The sequence below is a fragment of the Phascolarctos cinereus genome, unplaced genomic scaffold (assembly GCF_003287225.1).
Source record: "Phascolarctos cinereus isolate Bilbo 61053 unplaced genomic scaffold, phaCin_HiC Scaffold_1;HRSCAF=81, whole genome shotgun sequence".
NCBI lineage: Eukaryota > Metazoa > Chordata > Mammalia > Diprotodontia > Phascolarctidae > Phascolarctos > Phascolarctos cinereus.
Genome location: NW_027555514.1, coordinates 168,520,209 through 168,533,966, shown reverse-complemented (window position 1 = coordinate 168,533,966; position 13,758 = coordinate 168,520,209). Strand labels below are relative to the sequence as shown.

Below are 13,758 nucleotides of genomic sequence, written 5' to 3'. Positions count from 1 at the left end.
CACGCCTCTGCTCAGGCTTCTGTTTTCCCATATTAGTTATGAGGGTTACAACTAGGAGCTGAGCTAGCTCACAAGACCACTAGAATAAACCCTGGTGCCTTAATACTTCAATTAATACGAAATCATGGAACGTTTAACTTAAAAATAAGGTTTTAACAAAGAAAAATACCAAGAAATCTTCAATGTCTTATATAGCTTGGCTCTGTTATGGGCATAACCACAATGATGTTCATTTTTTATTAAGTAACTGTTCAGGAAAGGTACAGGAGTCGAGTACCTATGCCCCCCCCCCCAAACATCTGGACACAAAATGATTCACAATAATGACTTAGCTCTCAAAATAATAATCTTCCCATGGGCCTTAACGCAATTCTTTCTCCATCTAGCTTTACCTATTTTTCCTTGGATACATTTGATCCCACAATTTGATGTAATCTGAGGCCTCTGAAAACAACTACCTTTTCTAAGAATCAATTTCTCTTCCCTTCCATCTATGTACATGTTGTATCCCCCCTTGCAAGCTCGTTGAAAAAAAGGGACTCTTTCTAATTTCAACCCAGAAACTTGGTGCTTAATAAATGTTTTTTATTACTACTGAACTGAATTGTAAAAAGCTAGGTTTCCATTCTATTCCTTTTGCCTAGAATCCTATCATGCCTACTTCATCAGGGAGTCTCAGAGTCATGGAATTATTCAAGTTGGAAGGAACCTCGAGTGATTATTTGGTCCAGCCTCTCACTTCCAGCACTGGCAGCTCATTACCATGCCCCAGGAACAATGTCGTTTCCTTGTGCTGCACCACCTGCTTAGACTTCTCCTTCCTCCCCAAGGGACCTCAAGTCACTTCATCTCTTTAAATTCCTCTTCCTCTAGGCTTGATAATGAGCTCTTTTTGTAAAGCAGTTTTGTGACAGCTCCTGGAGAACTGCTATATAAAAACAAATTGCTTTGGATTGTATTATAAAGAGACAGGGGTCAATTACCCTCATTAATCAACAAAGACAGAACAAGAAGTAACAAGGCTTAACTGAAGTCGGAAAATGTGTTTAAAACCCTGTAGAATAAAAAAAAAAGCATGGGGAAAAACTTCAGAACTATTAGAATTTGCAATAAGCAGTCAGCAGAGCCTGTTAAAGCACAGTAGCTTCAGCCAATACTGATTGATCAGGATGCAGTTCTGATTGGCACAGGTCCAAAGGGGATAAAACAGATCATCCATTTCCTTAACTACCAAAATAAACTGACATCAGACAGTTCCACAATTTTGTTACCTGTATCTTGGAGAGCACTCAAATTATTCAAAAGATTAAATATTGATTCAGTATCTACTATGCATTCAGTACTGCAGTAAACACTATAAGAGATACCAAAAAATAGCAATAATAATGATGTAGAGGGGGAAAAAACACTAATGATGTAGAGTTCACATTCTAGCACCACTATTTGCTACCTGTGTGACATGGATCAAATCTTTTAACCTCCCATGAGAATGAGTTGGACAACTCCTTGATGTTTTGAGGTGGGAATCACATTACTGTAAGATTTTTTTCAGTCGTGTTTTACTCCATCAAATCAAGCGATTAAAAAATATATATACATACATATATACATACATACACACACACACATATACACATACTACATATATATACACATGTTGTATATATATGTTATGTGTGTATATATATACACAAACACACACACAAATACATATATACACATATATATACATACAACACCCATACACATACACACACACACACACACATACACACACACACACACCCCAATCAAGTAATAAACATCATGGGATCCTAAGTAAACAGCTATTGATATTCTCTTTCTTTCTCTCTAGCAATGGGGTTAAGTAACTTGCCCAGGACCACAAAGCTAGTAAGTGTCCGAAGCTGAATTTGAACTCAGATCTTCTTGACTCCAAGGCCAGTGCTTTATCCACTGTGCCACCTAGCTGCCCCTTTTGATGTTTTATTATTAATAGTCTTTTTTTTAAAAAGTAACAATAGGGGTAGCTAGGTGGCACAGTGGATAGAGTACCGGCCCTGAATTCAGAAGGACCTGAGTTCAAATTCAGCCTCAGACACATAACACTTACTAGCTGTGTGACCCTAGGCAAGTCACTTAACCCCACTGCCTAGCCCAAAAAACAAACAAACAAACAAAAATAAATAAAAAATAAAAAAGTAACAACTTTGGCCTCTTGCCCTACTTCCACCTTTCTGTATTTTGTGAATGAATCCCTCAATCACAATTTGTCAATCGATTCTTCAATTCCTTACAACTGTGTCATCACTCCCAGGACTGATCTCCTCTATAAACACTACATCTATTCCAGCTGTCTTCTTGGGTTTTTTTGTTCTCTTCAAATCATCCGAAAAATGGGTCAAAGTATGAGACTCTACTGTCCTTGATAGTGAAAAAAGTTTGGTATAAAAATTTTTGTGGATCTTTATAGACCATCAAAATCTTCGAGATCCTTAGCATTCTTTCCATCTACTCTGCTGCCATCAAATACAGATGCCAATAGAGGGGCTCATGAACTGTAGTAATTACACAGGACTGAAAGCTAGTTTAGATTTTTGTTTCATGGGGCCAAAGAATTCATCAGCAAGCGGTATGCCTAATGATATAAGCATCTCTGTTCTTAGCTAGACTGGTCATCAGAAAACAGGATTATCTATTGCAGGAGCATATTCAAAAGCCTTTCTTCCACAAGCCCCAAGACCCAGTCACACTCACATACTTACCGTTCCCCACACAAGACACCTACCTCCCAACTGCATTTTCACTGTGCCTGGAACACTCTTCACATCTGCAATCTGGTTTTCTTCAAAAAAATCAGCTAAAATCCCACCTTCTACAAGAAGCCTTTCCCAGCTCTCTTTAATCATTGTGCCCTTCCTCTGAGATTAGCTCCACTTTTTCCTACCAATTGTTTATCCACAGTTGTTTGTATCTGGTCTCCCTAACTAGACCATGAGCTCTTTGAAAGTAAGAACTGTCTTTTGTCTTTCTTTGTATCCCCAGCACTTCATAGAGAGCCTGGCACATGATAAGCACTCAATAAATGCTTGTTGACTTGACTTCTCTGCATGGCAGAATCTGCCTGAGCTTGTCTTCAAGAACCCAGGATTACTTCCACAGTGTAATGAGGTATTGCTGTACCATGAGAAAGGAGAGTGAATGATAAAAATGTGATAATAGGAAAAACAGTCTAGCAGTGATCTGCAAGATGTATGGTAGAAGGAAAGGCCTAGAGTCATGAAGATGAACCACAGATATTCAAAATTCCAAGTGTTTAGTAAGAGAACCTAGTTTCAGCTGTGTGACCCTGGGCAAGTCACTTAACCCCGACTGCCTCAGAACAACCACCACCACCACAACAAAAAAAAAACAACAATGAAAAAAAGAGAGAGAACCTAGTCTAAGGTAATAGCAGTACGAATGGTAAATCAGGAAGGATCTATTGCCAATAACCATGGATTCACTTTGGATTTAATGCCCAAATCCAATGAATTCTCAAAGCTAAACCATTACTATTGTGATGGAGAGGGACCGAAGATAAAGTAGCCACTCTTGCCATATACCTTTCTGGGACTAGCAGCCTCAGTAACTATATGTCTATCCTCAGCAAAATTACCACAGACTTTCTTCTCCCCCCAACCGAATTAACTGAATACTTGATAAAATGATATTCTACTTGTTCTATGCCTTGCTAACTTCCTCTGGCTATTTTTAACCAAGAGAAATACTTAGGTGGGATATGAGAGATGTCTTCAAATACTCAAAAGAAGAACTGAATTAACTCTTTTAAACTACTTCTAAGAGCAACTGAGCATTTACTTAACCAAGAATAAGAAATGAAATATACACACACACACACACACACACACACACTCTTAATTAACATTTTCTTGCAATAAAACATAATGGTTCCAAACAGTTAACTCAACCATTCCTTCCCTCTTCTCCCTCCACTCCCTCTGTCCAGATAAGGAATCATACTTTTACCTGTGGGTGCTCTGCCCAAAGGAATATAAATTCTGATATCTGAAACCTCTCAAGATACCTGGGGGTTTCCAGTCCTTCTGAACTACATCTCTTCTGGATGGCTCCAGAAGAAAAAGTGGAGCTGGTGACCTTGCACAGCCCTCCCTCGCTTAAATCCAATTCACTTGCAAGTCATGACAACACCTTCCTGACGTCGTGGTCCTCTCCCAGAAATGAAGGACAAACAACACCACCACCTCTCTTATGGCTCCCCACATTTACTCTGGCAACCCTTGACGGTTCCCGGTCAGCCATTATTCACACAAGCAAAGGCATTATTTCAATGTGGATCAGACAAAACACAAATCAAACCACCCACCACATCCCCCAAATCAAAGCAAGATGTCAGTGAATACAAACCCTTGGGTGGTGTGAGGTTGACTCCATTTTTAAGGCACCACTGTACAGGTAAAATCCCTAAAGAGTCTGCATGGCACAGCATTGAGATTTTTTTAGCTTCTGGTCTCAAGTCATCAATAGTCACTTGCAAATAATGATTGTTAAAAACCTAAAGGTAAAAAAAGGAAGTCAAATGTTAGTCTTATGTTACTGAATCTTTAGACACTAAAATATTGGCACACTTCTATGCACAGGAAGCCAATGAATGTCTTTGATGGGGATGATTTAATCAGAAATTATTATCTTCTATGGGTGTCACTGAATTGTTCTAGTTGTCAAAGAAAGTGGAGACCGTCATCATGACTTTTTTTCAAAGAGAAGACTTAAAAGTACCTGCTAAATTTTTAAAAAGGTAAAGAAGAAAAAAATAAAAGGAAAATCCTACATATACAAAAGAACCTAGGGTGGGAAAGACTGTTTCAACAGAATAGGGAAAATTAAGAAAAACATAGAAGCAACTCACTTAGAAGTTACCTGAAGGAAAACTGAGATTGACATAGAAAGATCTGTCACTTGACCAGTCAGCAAGCATTACTATGTGAAAGGCACTGTGCTAAATTCCAGGGATACAAAGAAATGAAGCTCCCGGACACATGGAGCTCCCATTGTCATGGCGGAGGCAAGAGGACAAACAACCAGACTTAGGTTATAAAACATAACATAAAGTGGAGTTAATCTCAGCGGAAGACACTAGCAGTGTCTTGTAGAAAGATGGATATGACTAAGCTAAGTCTTGGAGGCAGCCAGGGAAGCCAGGAGGCAGAGGCAGGGATTCTAGCCATGGGGTCCCACCATTGGGAAAGAACAACAGAAAAAAGAGTAAGGGGGAAAAAAGAGAAAGAGATGAGGCCAATGCATACAAGCAGGACAAAAGGGTCACGTGGCACAGCTGTCCCAATGCTGGAAAGCATGAAAGATTAAGAGAAAAGAAGAGTCAAACGAGGCCAAAAGGTTAGCAATAAACTCTCCCTAACTTGTCAGGAGGGCAGTGAACAAAGACCTCCGATTCTGAACTACAAAAGTCACCTGGCTGAGGAGGTGAATTCCTGACCAAGGTAGGCTACTTAGAACCTTCATGTACACAATGCCTTAGGGCATCAATTGACTGGTCCCACAATTATGTGGTATTCTTCAGGTAATATCACTAAAAATAAATGTAATAATAATTCAATTGCTAAGCAATGACGCTAGAATTTCACACAGCTATTGAGAGTTCTTAAGAGGCCAGCTAGTCCATTTCCTTGCATCCCATGTATATTACACACATGTCACAGAAACACAGAGCACCACCATCTAGTTCAACAAACCCTTATTTCCCAGATAAGGAAACTGAGGCCTAGAAAGAATAAGTGCCTTTGTCCAAGGTCACACAGACTATTGGTAATAGAGTCAGGATGAGAAGCTAGGATTTTGAACTCCCATTCCAGCATTCTTTCTACCAAACCATGATGATGTTATTTAGGACCACAAGGAAATGCTCCCTTTAATGCTCCAGCTGGGTGCTTTATTAAAAGTTCCAGTTCATGCCTGTCTGCATTTGCCTCTATTCATTACCCTGTTATATTTTTTCCTTTTAAACAATTTTCCTGAAAAGAATAGCCTTGGACAAAAAAAAAAAAATTTAAATTACGGTAGTCATAACAACATGGTTTATGCAATACTGGATAGGGCAATATTCTAAAACATTTCCTAAGAGGAAATGTATACTTGTAATTCTCCTGATATATAAGAAAATTCTGGCAATTTATGGTACTTCTTTACTGAAAGATGAGTCTTGGATAAACACATGATAATTACTCATAATAATTCTGTGCACTGCAAGCATAAAATGTTTGAGAAGTATGATTATGAGAGGGGCAAAATGTTAAGTAGGATGACTAATTGTTTTTTTTTAATCTTTGATACAAGGGAACTATACAAAAGAATAATGGGATGATAAAGAAAACAATAAAAATATTAGGGCAAACTTGCTCCAAATAGGATTGATTAATGGAAGAAAAATATTCCCATAAGTAAAACCCACAAAAGAAATATTTCCAACTAGATGGGGAATAAAAAGGATTCAGAAACATGTACAGACACAAAGCTATACCAATTAGAATTAGAATGTCACTTCCATTTTCACTCTGCAACTATGATTTAACTTCATACATAATAATGAACACTAAACCCAAAAAAGTGGGACAGAGGTGGAATCTTTGGTGCTACCAAGCTATCCCTAAAAGTTGTAGTCCCATTTTGTTATTCTTTAAGCACCAGGCGAAGGTGACATTGCAAAAATAGTCGTCTTTTAAGACAACTTGATAAATAATACAAATAAACCTGCAGCTGGCAATACTGTGTCAACTGTTGCTGTAAAGAAGGGAGACTGGCCAGGCTCCAACAAGCTATCATTCTTCAGTATTTGGAAAAAAATAAGCTAACCCTAAAAGAAACACAGTATGAAGTTCTCCAGATGGTGAAGCGGTCCAGGATATGAAAGGGGAAGTTAAAAAAAAAAACGACAAAACCTACATACCTTGGATTATCATTCCTAAATACCATTTAATTCCTAAAGTCTGAATCATGCTTCTCCTTCCTTTTCCTTCTTTTCCCCCCATCAAAAAAAAAAGGCATATCTTACACAATATTTGTAGTATCTGGGGACATAAAAACTGAAAGGAGACAGATGGGAAGGATTAGGGGCTCCTAGAAAGCTACTATTACTATTAGAAAGCCAAAAAACTCCTGGAGAAGAAAAGGTTAAAAATATGAACTTTAGAGGCATGGGCCTAGTTAAAATGACCAGAGGGCAATTACCTGAAATATTTCTTGCTTCAATACCTCAAGGTTCAATAATTTTGTCTCAGTGGGTAGTGCCTACATTAACACACATACCAACTTCATATGCCTTAGCAGACAGGTCTTTGAGATTTGTTGTGGCTGAAAAATTCATCACCCCGCAGCCAATATGTTGATGAGTCTATCCAAATTTAGCTAGGCTGTTCCTCAGGCGACAGACTGACAGAGCCAGTTGCTAGGCCCCTACTTGAAGCCCTTCCAAACTGGTAGGCTCTGCCAGAACTTGCTGGCAATAGCCTCCAGGAACACATGGTCACCTCCACACCATGATGGAGTATCAAGGCAGCAGTTTGGTGGGGGCACCCAAATCATATAAACTAAAGGAGAAAAAAAAAAAAGAAAAACAACAACTATATCCAAGCTATTACCAGGTAACAAACAAATTAATACTAAGGCGATAATATGTGATGCTTATCTACAAGCATAAAGTCTATGCATGAATGTCATGGGATTTTATATTTGATCCTGGAGGTAATAGGAATCCATGATGAATATTGGGTTATAATCCTTTCTCCAAGCTCAAAGACATTATTACCTTCAACACCTCTGCCTCATCCCAAGTAAGATGGGAAGGAGCCGTATCACCCTTCCAACCTTATACATAAGCCATCTGATGGGATTTACCCTAGACTACTCAAAGAATCTCTAGCCAAACTAGAAATAGTACCAGACTGTGAAATAGTAAGTCTATGTTTGTGTCTGCTAGATGGGCCCTTCTGCCTCTCCATGTGCAAAAAAACATTCCAGAGGCCTGACTTTGAGGTTGAACCACTTGTTTAATCCCTTTTTCAGGGGGCTCACCTTAGTCACTGATGCAGGACAGATATTAAAGGGCTCGCTCATATCCACTGCCTCCAGTTTCATACCAACTGTGAAGAAATGGCTTCGTAAATCCACATGATCCTGTTGAGGAGGGGAGAAAGAGAGTGAATGCAACTACAGTGCTGAAAATTAACTCAGAGACTGTCAGGATAATATTCTCAGACATTTTATTTGGCAACAACTGAAATCTGCCTGAAATAATTAACTCTCCTGGCTTCAAATTTCTAATTATTGCAACGTACAGCAACTTTGATTAATTTCTGCAGGCTAATAGCTTTTTTCCAGGAATTTGGAGGAGAAGGAGGAAGGGGTTTGTCCAAAGCAATCCTTGAATTTAGAAAGAATAAAGAACAAATTCACATAATACTGCTTTCCTCCTAATAGACAGGAAATGCTGTTAGTTAAAATACAGTTCGGTTATGCTAATAATAGTAATAATAAGAATAACAGCAACTCCTTACATTTATATAGCCCTTAAGGTTTATAAAACACTTTCCTTACCACACTGTGAGTTAGCTAAAAGCAATCATTCTTTTTTAAAGGCAGAAGCAGTGACATGGTTGAATTAGATGATCTTTTCTAATGCAGATCACAATTACCCTAGAGCATGGGTTCTTAACCAAATTTTAAAAAAAATTTGATAACTGCATTTTCTATGTAACTGTTTTCCTTTGTGTCCTATGTGTTTTATTTTATACATTTAAAAACTCTATTCTAAGAAGGGGTCCACAGGCTATGCCACAGTGACAAAGGGTCCATCTACCACAAAAGTTAAGAACATCTGCTCTAGTGATTATCTTATGGATAACAGTTTTATCCCCGTCTTCTGCCACTAAATATATCTTATTCCCCAATCAATCAATCAATCAATCAATCAATCAATCAAGAAACACTCGTCAAACACCTATATTGTGGAGATGTATGCATATAAAAATTGCTAATAGCTGCATGAACAAGCAAGACCTCACCTCTACTAAATAAGTTTATACATTTCCTCTTGTTTACTACTGGGATGCCAGATTTATAACTCCCTCATCACGATCCCCTTCAGAGTTTTGCTGCCTTCTCAAGGAAACAAATTCCAACATTCACTTTAGTCATATGGCTATAGATACAGCTGGCTAGAAGCTTGAAACCAGGATTTATCTTTCTGAGATGAAGGCCACCTCCATCACTCACAGGCTATATAAATAGAGGTGGATAAATGGATGTATTTACAGCCTAACCCATAGGAAATAATGGCCAGAGATAAATTCTGGCATTTCAAAATACTTACTTTAGTTGAGCATGAAGCACACACACTTATACAGGGATCTGTTTCCATTTTTCCTCGAATTAAAACTAGTCTAATTAATTTAGCTTTGCTAATATAAGTCTGACTACAACCTATGGAATCCACCAAATGTAGGACAGTAAAGCAGAGGCATCTACTATGGATAATACTTGATTAAGCAGATTTCTACAGACAATGCCCATAGGGAGGCTAGAGGGATCCTGAGGTCACCAAATTTAGGAATTAATGATCTGGTATCACTTCTAGCAGACTATTACCACCCAATATCAGCCCTTTCACCATTTCACTCCTCTCATAGGAGCAACAAATTATAAACATCCTAATGGCAACAGAAACCATTTTTCTCCTCAATCTTCTTGCCCCATGTGTCCCCCTAGAACTGTCTGGTACAAGGAAATTACTCCACAAATTGCTGTTTAACTAGACCAATCAATAAGCATTAATTAAGTGCTTACTATGTACCAGGCACTAAGGACTGGAGAATACAAAGACCAAAGTGAGACAAACCCCAAAGAGTTTATATTTCCATGCTAACAAAACCACACAAAGAAAAATGAACACACACACACTCACAAGTCACAATTTACAAAAGCTTAAATTAATTTAAATTTAATTACACAGTTTACATTTCATTGGAATAGAAAAGTGATACTTCCTAATAGTAAGAACCAGTCTACTTTTCAAAAATCATTAGCAAAAGGTGGCTCAGAAAAGAAAGATATAAGAAAAGAGAAATAATAATAAACATTAACATAGCACTGTGCACCAGGCACTGTGCTAAGTGCTTTACAAATATTTTATTCGATCCTCACAAACAACCCTATGGGGTAGGTGCTACTATTGCCCTTCTTTTACAGTTGAGGAAACTGAGGCAAGAAGAGGTTAAGTGACTTGCCCAGGATCACACAAGCTGGCAAATATCTGAAGCCAGGTCTGAACTTGGGTTTTTCTGATGCCAAGCCCAATGCCCTATTCATTGCACTACCTAGCTGGTATGAGGGATGATTCAGGAATATTAACATAAAACTTAAAACGAAGGCTACTAGTTAGTAGACAAGCAGTGCCTCATTAACCAGGCACAGATTCAATCAGCAAAAACTTATTAAGGGTCAATCTACTACGTATTAGAGACACAAAGAGAAAAAATAGTCTTGACCCTCAAAGAGATTACATTCTATTGGGGAGGGGAGGGAAGGGGGAACATATACATATATATAAGATTATACAAAGAGAAGGAAGCAGTGTGTTCCAAGCATGGGGGACAGCCAAGGGAGACAGGAGATCAAACTTCATGTCTAAGGAACAGCACCCCCCATCCCCGCAAAAAAAAAAAAAGGGCAATTTGGCTGGAACATGAAGGGGAATAATAAGTACAGTTTTCCCTTCCACATCAAGAGTTTCCCCATTGCAGTTTCAACATATCACGGGTCGGCACGAGAAATTAAATGGGAATTTTGGGGGAGTTCTGCAGAAGCTGCAGATGACGCATGAAGGCCAGCAGACAACAGTAAAAGTTTAGAAACTCAGAACGCATAAAATATATGTACGATACTGTACAATATCAATATATTTTATCTTTTAATACTATGACAATTCAGATTACTTCTCTGGTATGAAGGGAAGGCAAAAATTGTACACAGATTTTTCCAGATCGCAGTGGGTGCCACGCCCCTAACCCCCATGATGTGGAAGGGATAACTGATAAAGATAGAAAAGCAGGCAAGAGCCAGACTGTAAAGGACTTTAAATGCCTGACAGAGAAGTCTGTATTTTACCCTCGAGGTAATAAGGGACCACCGGAATTTACTGAGCAGAGGATTGGCATGATCAGTCCTCTACCTCAGGAACAGCATTCTGAAAGCTGCGGACAGGATAAGCTGGGAGAGAGACCTGAGGCAAGCAAAGCAACTCGGGGGCTACTGAGATAGTCCAGGTGGGAAAGGATGAGGCCCTGAACTAGGCCATGGTCACCAGAGCTGCTGGGAGTAGGCATCAGACCTGTACTAACAGACTGTAAGTACAGGCCTGATGACTGACTGACTATAACATGCCCGCTATCTGTGGACCAATCTAATTCTGTTCAGAGAGCCTTTTTCCCCAGGCTGGTGCAGGGTGATGAATTTTCTCTCCAGAGCAGCTCTTCATCTATTAATCATGGAAGGTTTGCAATCTGCGTCAATGGAGAGAGCAGGGATAAAATTACAGATTGTGAATGAGGCATTCTAGTCTGTCAACAGGCAGTCAACAGCACTGAAGTGCTTACTTATTATACATAAGTGGATCTTCCAAATTATAGAGATTTATGGATTTTTTAAGCACTAAAACCTTGACTTTAAATATTTTTGATGGAAATTTTTTGAAATTGCAATATACATATCCTTACTTTCTAAAAACAGCCTATGGTGCTAAATATAATTTAAACTAATGAATTGAAGTCATTATTGTGAACCTCAGTTGTGACAGGAGTGGATGGAAGAACCAGATTTGTGATTTCATTAAAGTACATGTTTCCTCCCCCCATTACAATGCCTTTATTTTCATCTTCCTGCCATTTAAAACTGTGCCTTACACATAGTAATAGGAAGAAGGACAGGACCTAGGGATTTAACTTGTATGGGGAATTCCCATGTGAGAAAATCACCTCTCTCTCCAGGTCAGCACCTTCTCTACAAGGTGTAGTTCTAGAACACAGAGTGTTGCAGAGAAACACACAGTTAGGATGTGTCAGAGGTGAGGCTCAGGTCTTACAGGCTTTGGGTCTGGCTTTCTATCCATTTACTGATTACTAGACTTTAATACTAATGGCGTTAGCTAGGTGGCACAGTGGATAAAGCACCGGGCCTAGAGTGAGGAAGACCTGAGTTCAGGTCCCACCTCAGATGCTTACTAGCTGTGTGACCCGGGGCAAGTTACTTAACCTTTTTGCCTCAGTTTCCTCATCTGTAAAATGAGCTGGAGAAAGAAATGAAAAACCACTCCAGTATATTTACCATGAAAACCTCACATGGTGTCACAGAGAGTCAGACACGACTGAAATAACTGAAAAATAATAAAAATACTAATAAAATATTTCAATAGCGCAACATTTTCTAATACACATCAACCTACTCTCTTAACAAAGGATGAAACTGATTTAAATTACATTGTTTATGACCTATTTGCTTATTTCTTTCCTCAAGATTTCCATCAGGGTTGACCTTTCATATTTGTTTACATTCTAGTTTAAACTTGCCTGCCTTGTTCTGGCCCAGAATGCTAGGTAGGACTTTTTATACTAGACTAGTCCAACCAGAACTACTCCTCTGATTTCAGACTTCAGATCTACTTTATCACGCAATCATGGATTTTGAGCTGAAAGGGAACTTAGAAGTCATCCTGCCCACCACCAACAACCCCATTTTACAGATGAGGAAAGCAAGGCTGAGAAATATGAAGTGACTTGCCTGGGATCACAAAGTTAGCAAAGTGGAACAGTCAGGATTAGGACCCAGGTACCCTTACACCAAATCCATGCAAGATACTATGCAAAGCCTACCCCCAGGTTTCCCTCACTCCTGTAGTTCTATTTTTCATCCTATGTTCCCAGTCTCATCCTGATCTCCCAGACACGGATCTACATCCTGTAACAACATGTTAGGAATACTTAGCATCTGCTGTGCTGTCTTATTTTAACACCCATTTGTCTGGTAGAGGGCTTCTCTTTTGGAATAAATTACATCAATTTAAAGAAAAATACTTCCTTAGAGGCCTTTCTGACTTCTGTGTTTATTCCATACAGTTATGGCTGTGGCTATATTGCACATGGTAGATGTTACTGGATGCAAACTTCAAGGTAAATGTGCTGTTAACAATGTTATTTATTCTTCTTCAGCTTAGTGATTCATGGAAAGGCTTCTAGGTTAAGAAAAGACCACTTTCTTGTATAAGTCACACAATCCCTCACTGTACCCTTAATTCAGTCATTTAACTTCTTTGTCTCTCTTTTCATCTACGAAAATGACCATATAACTCATTCACCATATGAGCCCAGGACGTGTAATGCTGATTAAACTGATAGTACTGTGCATTTAAAAAATGATAAGGCATTCAATTCAATAGTAATACTGGGTACTATCGCACGTAAGTGGGTTTTTTTTTCTCAAATAAGCTTTTATTGATTTCTTATGTTTTTATACAATAAACATTTTCTTTTTTCTGGGTAATTTAATAATTTTATTAATAAGACCAGAAAGTTGTTAATAAAAGGATGGCCATTTAGCCATCTCTCTTAGACCAAAGACCTCTGTGGGGTCACAGTTTATATGTCCTTCAAAGAAGAGGTGTTCCTGACGGAC

General features: G+C 38.7%; 1 protein-coding gene across 3 annotated transcripts in view; it reads right to left on the bottom strand.

Annotated features, from left to right (window-relative positions):
* SFMBT2 (Scm like with four mbt domains 2) overlaps positions 1-13,758 on the bottom strand; it is a 302,167-nt gene that overhangs the window by 102,805 nt on the left and 185,604 nt on the right. For all 3 annotated transcript variants that reach the window (XM_020965056.2, XM_020965057.2, XM_078154929.1), the window contains 2 exons: positions 8,110-8,211; positions 4,429-4,576 (listed from right to left, as the gene is read on the bottom strand). In XM_020965056.2, coding sequence (XP_020820715.1) covers positions 4,429-4,576; positions 8,110-8,211 — 250 coding nt within the window. The remainder of the gene's footprint in view (positions 1-4,428; positions 4,577-8,109; positions 8,212-13,758) is intronic.